The sequence below is a fragment of the Electrophorus electricus genome, chromosome 2 (genome assembly GCF_013358815.1).
Source record: "Electrophorus electricus isolate fEleEle1 chromosome 2, fEleEle1.pri, whole genome shotgun sequence".
Classification (NCBI taxonomy): Eukaryota; Metazoa; Chordata; class Actinopteri; order Gymnotiformes; family Gymnotidae; genus Electrophorus; species Electrophorus electricus.
In genome coordinates, this window is record NC_049536.1 from 10,664,949 (window position 1) to 10,681,564 (window position 16,616).

A 16,616-nucleotide genomic window follows, 5' to 3' on the forward strand; every position below is an offset into this window, starting at 1 on the left:
TGTGCAGTTGGAGTCTTGCAGAACATATAAAAATGCATGCACATAGACGAGCACGTGCACGCACACACACACACCTCTGAGCCACTATGTTGTTGAGGCGACTTAGTCCAGAGGTCACCTGTGAGGTGACAGAGGTCATTGAGGGGTCATCGAGTTTTCTTCCATAAGATGAACTGAAAGCAACACACACACACACACACACACACACACACACACACACACACACACACACACACACAATTAAAACAATCCTAGGAAAGCACCATCCACAAGTCCACTACTAAGTGTGTGAGTTACTAACCTACGAGGTAAGGAGGGGTTCTGTGCTGCTGGCTCACTGCCGTACTGGTTGTTCGGCCTGCGTGTGTATGAAGAGCTCCGGCTCAACCAGCTACACACACACACACAGGATTCTTTCAAACCTCCATGCCCACAAACAATCCCAACAAATATACATGACACCAACAAAGGCGCACACACACACACACCTGCTGGAGCTGTCTGAGGTGGGGTTGGTGCTGGTGTTTGTATCTCCAACACTGAACAGGCGTCTGGATGGAGTGGGCTGCACTCGCGCCAGCCGGGGCTCCTGTACACCACATACCACTACTGTTGGTGAAACGCGCGTGTGTGTGTGTGTGTGTGTGTGTGTGTGTGTGTGTGTGTGTGTGTGTGTGTGTGTGTGTGTGTGAGTGAGTGAAAGAATGCACACGTGTACACAGAGAAAAAACTCCATACCTCTTCAAGAGGTTTGCGGGTAGAGCTTTCCTTCAAACTCGAAATAAACTGGTTAAGGCCATCAGCAACATAAAACAACACTGCTAAATGTGTAACCTGATCAGTGTGAGTGAGAACGCTGGGTTGGCTGATGGCTGTACATTACTGACTGTTACATGGCTAAGTTGGGCTATGGAATTGTGTTCATACTGTAAATGGTAAAAATGGCCTTTGAGCACATATAGCAAAGAACAGCCCTGTTCTGATCATGCACTCCAGCTTTTCCTAGATGGAGTTACTGGAGCAGGTGGATAACGTTGCCATGGTTTCGGAAAGTGCACTTTCACAAAATACAAATGGGCATAAGATAAGTGTGGAGGAATGACTGCCTGTGCTGTGCCCCTTCAGCAACACCCAGTATCAGTCAAAGCCCGCAGCTGATAACATGGCTAATAAAAAGTCAAATTAGCTGCTAGCAAGGGGGGGGGGAAATACAAAGCAAAGGAAAAACATTCACTCCACTGGCAGGTGTATGATTATGGACATTTAAGCATTGCTTGGGTGGTTGGTACCTTGGTGTCGTTGTGCGAGCTGAGTTTGGGACTGGAGGCCGAGCGCGTCATGGCTGCAGCGCTGTCTGGTCCACGCAGGGCCTCCACACCCACGTCGGACGCTCCGGACGAGCCCAGCGCCACGGAGCTGCCCGCCTTACGCAGGGACGTTCGCCAGGAGCCCGGAGCCTCACTCACCGCTGCGCGCACCGGTTCTGTCTGCTTGCATGCGTGCAGGCACACACACACACACACACACACACACACACACACACACACACACACACACACACACACACACACACACACACGCACGCGCACCTTTAGCTCACAGTGTTTGCACTGCACTCACTGATAGAACAGCATGCACCCAGTTAAGTTCACAGGCATGGCGCCAAAACTGAATTAAAATGCAATAAGAGCAGAACTTTTACTGCAGGCAAATATTTTGTCCACCTCAGTGTTTACACTAACGGCGTCTCCTTTGCTGGCTTTAATCTCTCCGCAGTCATAAACTATGCAAACGTGTGGGAGTGTGGGGCAGCCAGGAGGCCGAGCTCCGGGCACAGGCGTGTCTGGCTGCGTCTGCATGAGCTCGAGGCCTGTCCTGCTGTGTCCAGGGTGCAGAGGCAGAGCACCTTTTTGACCTGGTTCACCGCAGTGCTGGTTGCCGTGGCGGTCGCTAATGGAGTTGGATTGTTGCGCTTGTTGTTCAGGTTGTTGATCAGCTCTCGGGTTTTTGCTTTTTCTGAAATTGGACAGAAGGAGGATTGTTTTTGGTTTCGTTTCACCACATCTTTCGGATGAGTGTCAAGCATCACAGTCACGGACGGAGGCACCTGACTCCGCGTCGCTCTCCGATTCGCTCTCCTCCTCTGAGCTGGAGCTGCTGGAGGCTTTGGGCGCGGCAGTTGGGCGGTTCTGCGTGTTTGGCTCCTCCTCTTCCTCCTCTGTGGGTGGAGTCTGGAGGGCAGGCGGTGGGTGCTTCTCTCTCTCGTGCAACGTGATCTTTTCCTTGCTGCTCATACGAGAGATGGACGTCCTGCAGGGGCGGGCCAACACAGCCACCGGAACACGAGTGACATGCAAACCAGCCAACAGGTGAGCGTGAAGTGAATGCGCGAGCAAGCACTCTGGCTACAGTGAAAGGTATTGGCGTCCCACTTCTGTTTCATCTTATTAACCAAAATCGGCCATAAAACAGGCAAGAAATATACCAGTTTCATGTCATGTATCGATTACTTACAGCTTGGGATGCCAATACATTTTGCAATAATGTGCTTAACTGAATATTCTCACATAGACATACATACACACACACAAGTCCCAACATCATAGGTAAAGAAAGCTAAATAAAACAGAGAATTGGACATTTTATACACAAGACATTCAGAGGCCCGTGAGCAGCTAAGCTGATCACCCCTCACTCCTCATCATTTCCTGTCCTTTACTGATTCGCTCGCCTGTGTAATGATTTTTCTAATCCTCCGTTCCCGTCATGCTACCGGCGCTCACCTTCGAGCATGCATACACGACGGTGCGCCCGACTGCGAGGCACGAGCTGGTGAAAACCGCATGCGGAACACAGCCGAGAGCCACCGTTTGGGGGGGATACCTGCGAGGGCGGGCTGGCGCCATGGAGGTGGGCGAACTGGTCTCAATGACGGGCAGCTGGATCTTCTTCTTCTCCGTGCGCATCTGAGAGTTTACACAAGGCATCGGAATGAGACGCTACCAGACAGCGGTTGCCCTGCCCTGCTGCTGCCGCCCCCCGCCCAGACAACTGGACCCCATTCCCAGCATGCCTTCTTGTGTGATTAACTGCACAGAAACCAGCGCCCAGAGGTAAAGTGATGGGTGCGAGGCCCTGTTCTGTGCTGGGATGAGGAGTTCCACCCTGCTCCGTGGGTGCACTATAGCTGGTGTCTTTCACAGTGCATTCCAGTATGGACCACCTTTCCTTGGAGTGAAAGTGGTCTTTGAACAGAATGAACAGAAAGCAGAGAAAGGTGATAAGATAGTGCTTCCATGTGCAAGCGCACGCTTACTGCATTTTGCTTCTTCTGCAGCTCCTCCAACGTATCCACTAGATTCTCATCGGCGACATCCAGAGCAGTCTGACCCTACAGAAAGGGAGGGAAAAAGATCTTACCACCATATGACAACAGCACCAGAAAGAGGAGAAAGAAAAAGACAGGAGAGACAGACGGAGAGAGAGAGAGAGAGAGAAGGAACCCGCACCACGTTATTGATGGCGTTCATGTCACACATGTGTTCCACAAGGAGGGTGCAGGCATCCTCCTGACCCCAGTGTGCAGCAGCGTGAAGAGGCGTCCAACCGTCACAGTCCCGGCTCTCCACATCCAAACCACACTGCAAGAGTACTCTGCCATACAGAGACGGAGAGAGAGAGAGAGAGATCAGTTTGAAAGCTTAGAACATCTACTAGTCAACATTCCATTAATGTTCTGTTCCACTGCAGCCTGTAAAGTTGTGTGTGAAGTATTGTAGGGATGATGGATGGAGAGCGGGTGCAGCATGCACTCACTTGAGCACCTCGATGTAACCTTTAGCGGAGGCTACATGCAGGGCGGTAGCCTTGGTGTTAGGGTGCGGGGTTAGGGAGCCCGTTCCCGCCAAAACGGCCCTGGAGTCCTGCAGCATCACCTGCTCCTCCTCCTTCCTCGCCCGCTCCACATCCAGCCCTGAAAGAGCAGCGGCAGGGAGCTTAGCCTTTCCAGCACTCACTGTGCACTGCTTGAGAGCTGCACGTGGATCACATCTTGTTTTGTTGCAAAAGCAGCTGGACCATCCCACTTCCAGTGCGCCATGTGATGTGGCCTTCGGAAAACAACTAGTGGCTTCTTGATAAACTGTTACTTTAAATTAAAAAACAACAACAACAAAAAAAAACAACCTTAAAAAAAAAAAAAAAAGAAAAAAAAAAGACATACATTGATTAAATCAATCAATCAATCAGAGCACAGTTTCAAGGTTGACTGTTATTACTGATTACTGAAAGGACAAATAAACAGTTATCACACAAACATAAAAGGCAAAAGGCATAATACAATCCTTAACCTGAATGTTAGCAGTAGCTGGTGTGTTAACCATAGGGAGCTAGACTAGGGCTGCATTCTCAGAGCAACATGGGATAAAGAATTCAACATTTAAATGATTTAACTGTACTTCCAAAATATATGTTACACATAAATGTTCAGTCTCTGACACAGACCTCTATATTTTGAATTTGATCAAATATTTAAAAGGGATTTATGGAGTGCAGGTGCAATATTAAATAAGATGGCTTGGTTTAACAATCCCTTGTCTCCTCAATTTATCACATATTTTAAAGGCTCAAAATCTTACTAAAAAACTTGCACTCTGAATGAATTACAGTGTACGATTTAAGTCCAAGTGTAATCATGTCAAAACAAAGTCTTTTGTGAATGTTTGGAATGGTCAAATGTTTGAAAAGCTCTGAATGGGTTTTATGGCGAACACAGCATTGTCATTACTCCAACCTGTATGTACTCAATTTAGCCATTGTAATGAGCAGGGATACTTGGACAGAAATCCAAATAGAACCCACTGCAACAAAATCATGACATTTGAAATAATCACCACCCGCACTGCAGGACCCTGACGTCTGCCAGAATGCGGAATGTTTGCCCTCACATTCTCCTTTGAGATACGCATGATTTCGAGCTGTAACTTTGTGTACACAGATCTTTGTTTTGGGTCACATACACCATAAAGAAAGAGAGTGCTTTAGGTCCAAATGCTTATGCGGTGCTGCTCTTTCTGTAGAGCGTTTCCCAGCTTTCCTGGGAGCTTTCTGGCCAAACAGTAGCATAACTGCCTATTTGGACCTTTGTGGACAGCCTGGGTTTATATTTAAAAGACAAAAGCATGAAGGCAACAGAAAAGAGCCAGACAGCAAGAGTACAGAAAGCAGGACAATGTGGACCTGAACGGCTGGACATTAAACCGATCCACTTTCATACACATGCTTTCAGCTGATTTCAGAAAACTGCCTGAGGTGTGCATACATGCACTGACACTCTTAAACACACGCACGCATGCGTGCACACACGCGGATGCGGACAGACTTCTAATTGTTTATCTATAACAGGAAGTTCCTTAAACACAGGGAGAAGCTTCTGCCCTTTGTAGGATAGAAAACCAAGCGATCTTTCAGTAAAACCTAAAAGAAACACTGGAAAGCCACTTCGCTCTGGCCATCGATACAACTAGGCATGTTTGTGTAGGTGTGATAATCAGCCTCTGAAGATGAACATAAGGCAGGCGATGGGGTCATAGAGGAGCTCCGCGTGTATGTGTGTGTGTGTGTGTGTATATGTGTGTGTTCATGCGGTTTCTCCTCTTCCCCCTTGTCATTTTCATTTGTGTTTATTTCCACCTCACAGCTCCCTCCCTACCATGCCTCCCCTCGTCTCCTCTCGCGCTCATCCCGACACTCTCACCTTGTTTTTTGATCTCTGCCTTCAGCAGTCTCTCCATGGCGTCCTCCATGGCAACGTCCAGAGGAAGCTCTCCCTCACTGTTCACCGCACCCACCTGCGCACCATGTTCTATCAAGTACCTGCAACAAGGAAATGGAGCAAGGTCACATGACTCACTATAGCCACGTCACCCACGACATGCATAGTAAAACTAGCCATTACATGAGACATGACTGTGTCCACCTGTAACCACTGCGCACACACACACACACACGGCTATAACTGTCCACTCTTATCCAGTGAACACACACAAAGGACAGGCATGTTTATAACTGTCCACTCTAAACCTCGGAACAAACACACACACACACACACACACACACACAGTAACTGTCCCCTCGTAACCACGAATGCGTGTGCACACACTGACTTGGCAATCTGAATGAAACCACAGGAAGCAGCTGCGTGGAGGGGGGTCCAGCCTTCATTGTCCCCTCGGTTCACATCACTGCCGCTCTCCACAAGAAACTGCACCATCTCTGCGTTCTCATCGATACATGCCTATAGAACACGAGAGACAGAGATTATGATGAACTTTATTAATCAATTACAATATACAAACACGCAAGATATTAACACACCTTAGAATTTTTTAAAAAGCAGCAAAAACCACTCCCTCTCACAGAGCACAAAACATCACTGTAATCCCAAATATTTTCCTAAGTAGTCAGATCATTCATAGCAGAATAAAACTTAAAATCTAGCACTATATGACCTCACCAATCTTTTAAACACATTTACAATACTGCTATCAGTCTGACCGTCAAACACTTCCTACTGACCCACACTACCATCTTAGATTGCCCTAAAATGAAATTAAAAAGTTGACATTGTGCTTTCTTCTGTGTGTAATTAAATCACTAATAAAATGTGCTGATGTAAAAACAATCACCAAACCAATCAAAAATAATTACTAAGAGGCTAATCAAAAAATAATCAACCTGAGACATTCCATAAAACAGTGAAAAACCGTTTCCCTTATGCCACAATGCAGACACTCAGGACTCACAGCTGGAGTATGTAGCAAATGTACAAATGCAGTAAATGTACAATGTAAAATTCTCCACTGTAAATCACCATAAGGCCTCATTAGCGGTGGTTTATAGAACGCTCTCTAGGCTGGATTAAACCCATTCCCCCAGAGCCACTTTTTTGCACCAAGGGGTATCTATCCTGCGATCTAGTTTATCTTTATTTAATACTTTGACACAGGCTCTATAGAGGGTCTTCCCAGACACCTCTAAAGCCACGTTCTCAACACCCGATAGCTGAAAAAAGCGGCTCTCAGAATCCCCAAGGGCAGGTGATAGCGACAACCTAGGGAATGTGTCGTTGCCAGCACCAACACTCCTACCCATGTAGATGGGATTAGACTTGAGCAGAGCATGCTCTTCCTCTGTAAAGCAATTCTCCATTTGCCTCGAAGTTGACATGAAACGCAAAGACTTTACATTCAAGTGGGCAGCTACTCTGTCCACATTATCCAGCTCAGGACCTGCTAGGGTTACCAAATCCCCTAATGTCCAAACTCAAGCACTGCATAGAATTCTATCCAATGAACGGGCCAGCCCACTAGTGATGTCCAGGCGAGCTCCTCTGAGCCAGCACTTAGAAACTTTCCCGCGGCTGAATCTTGACGAAATTAAACTTTAAAAAGTCCAGTATAAAAAAAAAGTGGCAGATTTTGTAAAGGCAATATTTTAATGTTCCTTAGGAACAAAGGCAGGTCAATGGTCCAGCCCCAAAGTCTACGAAGCACTACACAAGGCAAAAGGTCTGCACTGGGTTTGCTGGCCCAGTGAGAAGTCTCTGCAAAAACTGAAGACGCGAGAGAGAGAGAGAGAGTTAAATATACAAGAAAAAAAAAAAATCTTGTCATTACACATTGTCGTTACACCATTCTAGTTCAAATGCCTCTGCATTGTTCATATCTTTATAAACATTTTTATCAAAAAGTGGTTCTGGTCTTCACCAGAACAATAAACAAAGGCAAAACATCTTGTCCAGATCTATCCTCCATCTTGTTCCACTGTGAATTATAAATCGCAAGTTGCATGACCCACGATAAAGTTCAGTATTTGCCATTTCAACTATGTTCAGCACCAAGAATAAAACCATACATTGTAAGAACCAGTGAACATTTGAGAGAGAGAGAGAGAGAGAGAGAGAGAGAGAGAGAGAATGACAAACAGAGCAATGTGAAGCAAAGATAAGTGATTACTTAATTACAGCAGTGGTTTTATTTTGTGCCCAGGCAGTTATACTTTATTTATGCATTATGTATCACATAATATGTACATGTTTTATTACATTCACCACCTATTTTATTGGAAACATTTATTGTTAGAAATGAGTTGTACATGTCCAGGCAGAGGCCATTTGCATGCACCTTTAGCATGTCCTCAAAGGCCTCCTCAAAGGTGATGTGAGATGCATGGATGGCAGACCACCAGGTGAAAGGTTGATGCATCAGATTAAGTGCATATTAAGAGCATTCTTTTCCAAAGAAGTGCTTCCAGTTCTTCAACCAATGACTCTGTGCTTTGAGTATTCTTTGCTTTGAGTAATATTGAGTATTACAAACGCACTTAACTCCAGTTTCCAACACTCTGGTTTCCTTTGGTGCTTTAAGCACAGCAATAAGAGCGGCTGCACAGAGGGGTCAGAGCGAGGGGATCGAGAGTAGGAGGGGGTCAGAGCGAGGGGATCGAGAGTAGGAGGGGTCAGAGCGAGGGGATCGAGAGTAGGAGGGGGTCAGAGCGAGGGGATCGAGAGTAGGAGGGGGTCAGAGCGAGGGGATAGAGAGTAGGAGGTTTTCACGCTGGTTTTCAGCGTGACTGGCCATTAAGTGATGTATGACTGATCGGTTTCATATTACTGATTCTGTGTCGGCCACGTTTACACCTGTTCACCACACAAAGGCGAGAGCAGCACAAACACAGCCACACGTGAAAAGTGTTGACAATAACATGAAGGCGCCTTGACTTTTCGTTTATATTACCTAGTTAACTTGTTTTCATTTGGAAAAATAAAAATATTACTCTTTATTGTATTTGGAAGTTTGTGAAAATGTTTCTCTTATAACCTAGTATACATTTTTATGTTTCCATTAAAAGAAAACTTGAACAAAAACGTTTCTGTATGCTGTAATTTTTAATTCTTAGAAAGTCATCGGCCAGTAATGTTTAAAAAAAAAATCTGAATCAGCCAGTCATGTTATATCGGAAATCTGAATCTGCCAAGAAAATTGCGATCGGTGCATCTTGACTAGAGAGCTGACTCTGTCTAAGTGATAGTCCGCAGCTAGAATGAAGGGCTGGGAGAAACCTCCCTTCTTGTACTCAAATAAATGATACAAGACATCAGAATTGCCAGCTGGACAATGGAATTCCAGCAGTAATCTCCCATTTAAAGTTGTGGTGTGAGATATGTATTTCAGTGCCTCATACCAGCACATATACAAGCCATCTGGGAAAGGACATGAACCAGGAGGCGTTTAATTATGGGATCTAGCCACTGGGGCAATATGGGGACTTACACTATAGGTCTGGTGATTTATACAACATAATTATCCACTCTTTGGAAAAGTACACACATACACTATATGTATAGGAGATAAAAATACCATAGAGATCTCATTGCAAACAACTTTCTTTCTTGCTAATGCCATGGTAATCGTCAGAGCTCCCTTTCCACACATAGAGAAGACAGAACTTTCTTCGGTTCATACCCTTTCACGCGCACAAATGCAAGTACAGAATTCCATCATACATCTCATCAGCTGCAGAGAGACTCTGGCCTGTAACAACTCCAGTACATGAATACAAGCTTCCACGATGATATCGCCATGGCGATATTGTTAGAGAAGATAAGTGACAGTAGCATGGGAAGTTCACATTTCCGCAAACCAGTTCCCTAGAGTGCTGTTCTGCTCCACTCAAACGCTCAAATGCTTTAGCCATCACGGGAAATCAAAGCTAGAAGCAGTGCTAGCTCTTTAGTGGCTGTTCTGCAGCTTTGGTTCTTTCTGTTAATGCTTTAAAATGGCCCACGGTTTCAATTGCCTGGCCTCCAACATACAACACACCCACCACCATCAGTAGCACCAATATGCCATTAACTCAACACAATACTCCCATTCTTCTCCCCACTAAGCCATGGTGATTTTTGTATTCACACTGGCCAAAAACATTTGGTCCATTTTGCTGGCTCTTAGAGAGACCAGCAGCAATTTCTTGAGTTAAAAAGGGAAAACCGAAAATCTGTGCCAAGTGAGCTAACCCTAACCCTGCGGGCAAGGCATACCTGCAGACAACTGCATGTACCAGCCTGGCCCATTTCCTAGTCCTGGTCTCTTGTCGTGTCAGGGTGGGTGTACAGGGAGAACAGGGGCGTCTTTTTATTGTGACGATGTGAAGTTGTGCAGAGAGGCTTGAGGGGCTCACTCGGTGTTTGCGTGTTAGAGTTGTGTGTGTGAGATATATATATATATATATATATGTGTGTGTGTGTGTGTGTGTGTGTGTGTGTGTGTGTGTGTGTGTGAGTGAGTGAGTGAGTGAGTGAGTGAGAGAGAGATGTATGTATGTATGTATGTATATATGTGTGTGTGAGAGAGAGAGAGAGAGAGAGAGAGAGAGAGAGAGAGAGAGGAGAGATGTGCGTGTATGTGTGTGTGTGTGTGTGTGTGTGTGTGTGTGTGTGCGCGTGCCTCAGAGAGTGACTGGACTTTCTACAGACAGTACAAGCAGCTGTTGTCAGGGGCAATGTTTTCCATCCCCTCACTGCAAATCCCACATGAACAGGGGGCACTTCCACCACCTCTTTTCCATCCCTGATCTAAAATTCCTCCAGTTCCAGTTCCACAGGGAACTGGCAAAAAAGGGGGATGGGGGACGAGAGACTGAGAGTGAGAAACAGAGAGAAAGCGAGAGAATGAGGGAAAGAAGGAGACATTGTATAGAAGAGATGGAAAATTTGGAGAGCAGAGTCCTATATTTAATCCTTGTTGCCATGCAACAAGAAAAGAACAGGGCAGAGGGGGCTGGACAGTACCAAAGAGTAGGTGACAGTACCACCATCCAGTACGTCACGCGCATGTACATGCCACTATATTACATAAACACCCAAAAGCACACATTCCAACTACCCCCCCCCCCCCCACACACACACACACACACACACACACACACACACACATTATTCGTTTATGCGCATACACAGACCAGTGCATAAGTAATGGTTGTTTTCATGTTGTACTCTACCACAAACATTTACTATGAAATTAAAGTTCACGACAGCAGCTTTAATTGAAGGGTAAGAATGCCTACACATGTAGGCGGTATACCCATTTGAGGGTATATATGCCCATACTGGGTGAATCATGTAAGCAGTACACCCATTTAATGGTATTTCTGCCCACACTGAGAGAACAATGTGTGTGGTACAGCCATTTGAGGGTATATAAGCCTACACTGGGTGATCCATGTGGGTGGTACAGCAGTTTGAGGGTATGTATGCCCACAGTAGGTGAACCATGTGGGTGGCACGGCTGTTTGAGGTATATATGCCCACACTGGGTGAGCCATGTGGGTGGTACTAGTTTGAGGGTGTGTGTGCCAACACTGGGTAAACCCTGCGGGTGGTACAGCTAGTTGAGGGTATACACGGATGAACCTTGTAACCAATACAGCTGTTTTCGCTCCTATTTCAGGAGACGTAAATCAGCTGTTTGCTGGCCAGTTCAGTTGTTTTGATTCTTGGGGTGCTGTTTGAATCTAAAGTAATTTGCTGAATTTTCTCTCATCACATTTGTCAATACCAGTAAAGCAGGGTTTAAACAAACAAACAAACAAACAAAAACAAAAAACAAGACAAAACAAAACTATATTGTTATGTGTTTTTAAAAGTGGCAACTATCCCCTCACTAGTTAATTGCTAACGTATTTACCCATGTCAATAATTCAGAGCCTTGGTGGAAGTAAACATCCCACCATTACTATCTGGGTAAAGCATGAACCAGCACAGTATAAGCGCATTATGGGTGTGTAGGGCAAACTGCTAGATATGCGTAAATCTGGAAAAGGAGGTGCTCTAGAGTTATTTCTCCTCTCTGTAAGAGATGTTAAGATGTGGGCATATATCATTTCTTTAAAAAATGAAAAATTAAATTGATATAAAAAGTGGTTAAATAATGAAATAAAATTGTGTCTATAAAAACAACCATAACGTAGGTACAAAGGAACCAAAGAGAAGGAAATGAGGGGCTGTAACAGCTTTTGGCTAAAAGCAAGTTCAATAGTACAGTTCTGTGACAAATGTCTTGTGTCTTACACACAAATGAGATAGGAGGTATCAAGGAGAGGATGCCAGCCGCGGCCCGTGGCGACACACGGCAGCCGCGGCCCGTGGCGACACACGGCAGCCGCGGCCCGTGGCGACACACGGCAGCCGCGGCCCGTGGCGACACACGGCAGCCGCGGCCCGTGGCGACACACGGCAGCCGCGGCCCGTGGCCTCTTGGCACTGGGAGGTGGATGGAAGCGTCTAATGCTCACATCAGACCAAACGCATCAAAAGTCCAGCAGTGCTTCACTTTGTGACTTACATGAATAATACAGGTCTCACAGTGCATCAGCAAGGGAGCAATAAAGCTGAAGGGAGTCCCTATAACCAGTGTAGATGCTAATACGCTACGCTGAGATAAAACAAATGTTTTTTTTAATGTTTTGATGAATAAAGAATGGATGTCATAGCGGCTACAGGGCGGAAGCTGTGTTTGCAACTTGCTTTGCATTACGGCTGCTTGTGTGGGGGTGCTCTAAGAGCTCTCTCTGGGGCAAGGAAATGCATTCCTCCGTTCCAGTAGGGTAATCCGATGGAGGCCAGTACAGTCATAACTCCAGCTCCCTGAGTATTGCTTCCCACTACTCTCGCTCATATGACAGAACAACCTATAATGCAGATCCCCTCACTAACACACTCAGAAACATAACATGCTGAGGTTTAGAAAAAGAAATGGCTCCTTACATTCGGTGATTTCTGCTTTCCCTTTCACCGTATGCTTGCTTGAGACTGATGGTGAACGAGAATGTTTGAGCCAGACAACGGTGCTTCTGCTCACATCATGGACCAGCCAGAAGACACTGCTGCTGCTTACTAGCAACATGCTTTGCTGCCAAAGACACAGTGCGAATGAGGAGCTACTGCTACTCGAGAATTTGACTTCTATATTTCACAGCTGTTTTCTATTGCTGTATTTGGAACAAAGTTACGTGAAACATAAAACTAAAAGAGCCTGGGTGTGCCATGACAGAGAAGCCACGGGTCTTTGTATCTGTTAAAGATAAGATGCTTTTGAAGTGAAAACAATTGGTTTCACAGGATGTTTTGTTCAGGATTTGTTTTGAAGTGTTTCACTTCTGTCTTCCAGTGAGATATGGAGAGCCATGCAGTCGCAGAGCTGTGCAAAGTGACAACCCCTAAACACAAATGAACATGCCAAAACAAAGTGCATCATAAACACTACCTTGAGATGTTAACGGACCTCTTATGGTACTGTATCCAACAGGCTGCTGGTAATGAAATGGAGATGTGAGGGCAAGAGATGTGAGGAACGTGTGAGATGTGCACTGTGTTCATGCCTGGCTCTGACTAGAACGTGTGTGTGTGTGTGTATGTGTGTGTGTGTGTTAGAGAACAAGTGAAAGAATGGGTGAAGATAGACAGTCCTTTCAGCAATGACATTAAATTCTAAGACTGCTTGTTAATAATTCATGTTCTTGTACTTCACAGCAATGGTGTGTGACAATGACTCACTTTGCAAAACCGAGAAATACATTATGTAAGATTACAATAATTCCATAGATATTACAAAAATTGCAAATCTTTCAAATTGCAAGTATCTCAGTGGTCTGGGAAGATGGACCTTGATCATAAGGTCATTATTCAGCTCCAGTTGACGCCTATGGTCATTCTACCTTTGACCTAGGCTCTCTGCATCCTCCCGGTGGAGAAGCTTCATTGTTCACCAAGGTCACACTACTGGACAGTGGACTGGCTAAAGGGCAACATGTACAGCCCGATCCTAGATTGGACCGTCCTCAGGCCTCTGAGCCTGGTTAAGAAGGCTTCACAGCAGTCAAGTGCATCAGAAGCCACAGCATCAGAAGCCTGTTACTGCCTGCCAGTAGGACACAGCTCCTGTTTACATTAGCAAGACTGCAGGCAGCAAACCATTTCTGAAACTCTATCCATAACTGAAGGGGAACTGTGTGTGTGTGTGTGTGTGTGTGTGTGACCAGTATAAAAGAGAAAATTGTACATCTCTGACAAGATGTGACACTGACTCTGTCCAGAGCAGCTTTACCACACACACACACACACACACACACACACACACACACACACACACACACACAAAATTTTACCACCACACCCCAAAATTTTTTAGATCTGGAATTCTCATTTTGCGGTTCGTTTCACAAAACAGAGCTGGTTACATATGATAAAATGTTCTCCATCAGAAACGTAGTCTGTAGCAAGGCTCGCACACAGCTCCGTGGATGAGAGTAGGAAGCACAGCAGCCCACGCTGCCTGTTAAACACTTCATCCCGAAGCGCTCCTCAATGACGCCAGCACCAGCCAGCCCACACGGGAGTCGTGGCTGCAGAACTTGGCCCTATCAGTTATTCACACTGCCATTAAGGTGCATTCATCTGCTTTGTGGCTGAGGAGACAAACCAAACAAAACAAAACAATCCCAACCGTTACCAGCTCCATGACCTTACCCTCACCGTAAGCTGGTCACGGTGTATTGGCTCAGTCTTCACTACTGACAATTTGTTCCACTGAGCCTTTTAGCAACTGTCCAGCCATGACGTCACAAAAATGCAGCGCTCCAGTCCAGTGGTACACAATTACTGTTTAAGTCCACGCTGTCTGTTAGGTTCTAATGTCTTGCAATGACATGGCAAAGATTAACAGCTGCTTGTTTATCCACATGTATCTTTTGGAACTTTTTTAGGCTTCTGTACTTCCTGTAAGTCAAGGCCTTAACTGGCTAGACGTGTGTCATGACTATTTGTGGGTGTGTCACTGTCACGGAGCGCATTCGGTAAACTAACCGAGCCACAACCTCAAGGTAATAGGTATATTGCACTAGGAGTTAGAAAGTAAAATAAGTAAAACATTATATTGACTGATTTAACACTATGGATGGCAGCTGTTTCCAACTAACTACAAATGAGGCGGGAGTATAAGTGGACAGTTATAATAAAACCTTAAATACAACTGAACTAATGTCCGCACCTCTGTAACCTTGCTTAGTTTTTATGTTATGGCGGAAATCTACGGTAGCGCCAGGATTAGTCACGGACCTTCCCGGGACGGGAATCCGAGCACGAAAGGAAGCCCTTACTGCAACCATCCATGTGAAACAGTAGCATTTAAGTCCACTGACGACGCCAAAGTCTTCAGACTACTCCGGTTTGAGTGTTCCCGAAGAAAGGAAAACGAACACGGTGATACGGCCATTTACAGCCAAGACTTCGAAAAAGAAAATAACATCTGGTTTTAAAATGATATCCGTTGCCTACATGTCGTTTTATGACTTGACAGCAAAAGTGTTTGATAGAAATAGTTTCACGTTGCTGCCAAAATATTATAATTTACTACATTAAAAGCAATACCCACTACGTCCAAAGTCACCCAGTCTACTTTGTGTGTCAGTAGGAATGTACTGAGGGTGTCTAAGGCTTGAACTCGTAGTTCTGTCCGTTTCTCCGACATTTCTCTGTTCTGTCAGTGTCTACAACGCGACATCAGTGAACTTCATCAAGTGGTTTCTTTCTTCTCCACACGGAACATAACTTGGAAACAGTGTAGCCAAACTTAGAAACTTTTCTCGTGGGTGCTAATGGCACGAGCCACGATCACATTCCTGGCAACAAAATAACATTATTTTGTATCAACAAAGGAGAAAATGAGTAGCTAGAGCTGTTCTTCTACCTGATGAAGTGCCGTCAGTCCGTCTATATTTGCGTGGTTGATGTCAGCGCCCTGTCTCAGTAGCTCCGCTACCTCCTCCCGGTCCCCGGCAGAGCAAGCGGCCATAAACACTGCACCCTGGGCGAAACGAACTTTTGCCCGGCGGCCACCTATGCCCAAAGACGGACTCCTCACTTCTGCGCCAGTCAGATCTGTTTCCGATCCCTGCCACCGTTGCAGCTGATCCTGCCGTCGCTGCTTCGCAGCTTCGGACCTGGAACGGTCAGTGGCCGCCATCTTCCTCGGTCTCTCCCGGCAAATTCAATTTATCAAGAGGGGGGAGAGAGGAGATTCGGAGGGGTCGGACACTCCGACATCAAGGCCCGACAATAAAGAATTGCTCCCCCTCCCGGCCACGGAAAAGCATTGCACAATGAATATAGGGTGTAGCTACACACGTGAACAAACTAACCAATAGATAAGAGAGAGAAGGGCAACGACGCACTCTACCGACTTCTAACAACCCAGGCAAGCAATTCAAGTATACCAAAGGTAGTAGGAGTTAAGGAGCACTAACGTGGAAAAAATGAAAGAAGTGAGGCCTATGTAATACCCTGCATTCTTGGAAGTCGATGGTATTTGTACATTATACGTAGTCATCAAAAGATATTCAGTTTACACTAAACATTTGGTTTATTCACAAGCTAGGATTTATGACCAAACGGAATTACTCATTCAGTTAGTCTAGACACGGGTGCCATTTCCTAGTCATAATTTAATCAAAAACTTGAATTATGATACAATTATAGTATACTATTTTATTATTAATCCATA

General features: G+C 45.5%; 1 protein-coding gene across 1 annotated transcript in view; it reads right to left on the bottom strand.

The window, feature by feature from the left end:
- Positions 1-16,129, bottom strand: part of zmp:0000001167 (protein phosphatase 1 regulatory subunit 12A) — a 29,956-nt gene extending 13,827 nt beyond the window's left edge. Inside the window, exons 1-13 of the mRNA XM_035523600.1 lie at positions 15,804-16,129; positions 6,165-6,295; positions 5,756-5,874; positions 3,817-3,973; positions 3,510-3,654; positions 3,317-3,391; positions 2,884-2,966; positions 2,108-2,310; positions 1,907-2,016; positions 1,290-1,487; positions 489-589; positions 302-391; positions 75-173 (exon numbers count right to left, since the gene is read on the bottom strand). Coding sequence (XP_035379493.1) covers positions 75-173; positions 302-391; positions 489-589; positions 1,290-1,487; positions 1,907-2,016; positions 2,108-2,310; positions 2,884-2,966; positions 3,317-3,391; positions 3,510-3,654; positions 3,817-3,973; positions 5,756-5,874; positions 6,165-6,295; positions 15,804-16,079 — 1,787 coding nt within the window. The 5' untranslated portion in view covers positions 16,080-16,129. The remainder of the gene's footprint in view (positions 1-74; positions 174-301; positions 392-488; positions 590-1,289; positions 1,488-1,906; positions 2,017-2,107; positions 2,311-2,883; positions 2,967-3,316; positions 3,392-3,509; positions 3,655-3,816; positions 3,974-5,755; positions 5,875-6,164; positions 6,296-15,803) is intronic.
- Positions 16,130-16,616: the final 487 nt, after the last annotated feature.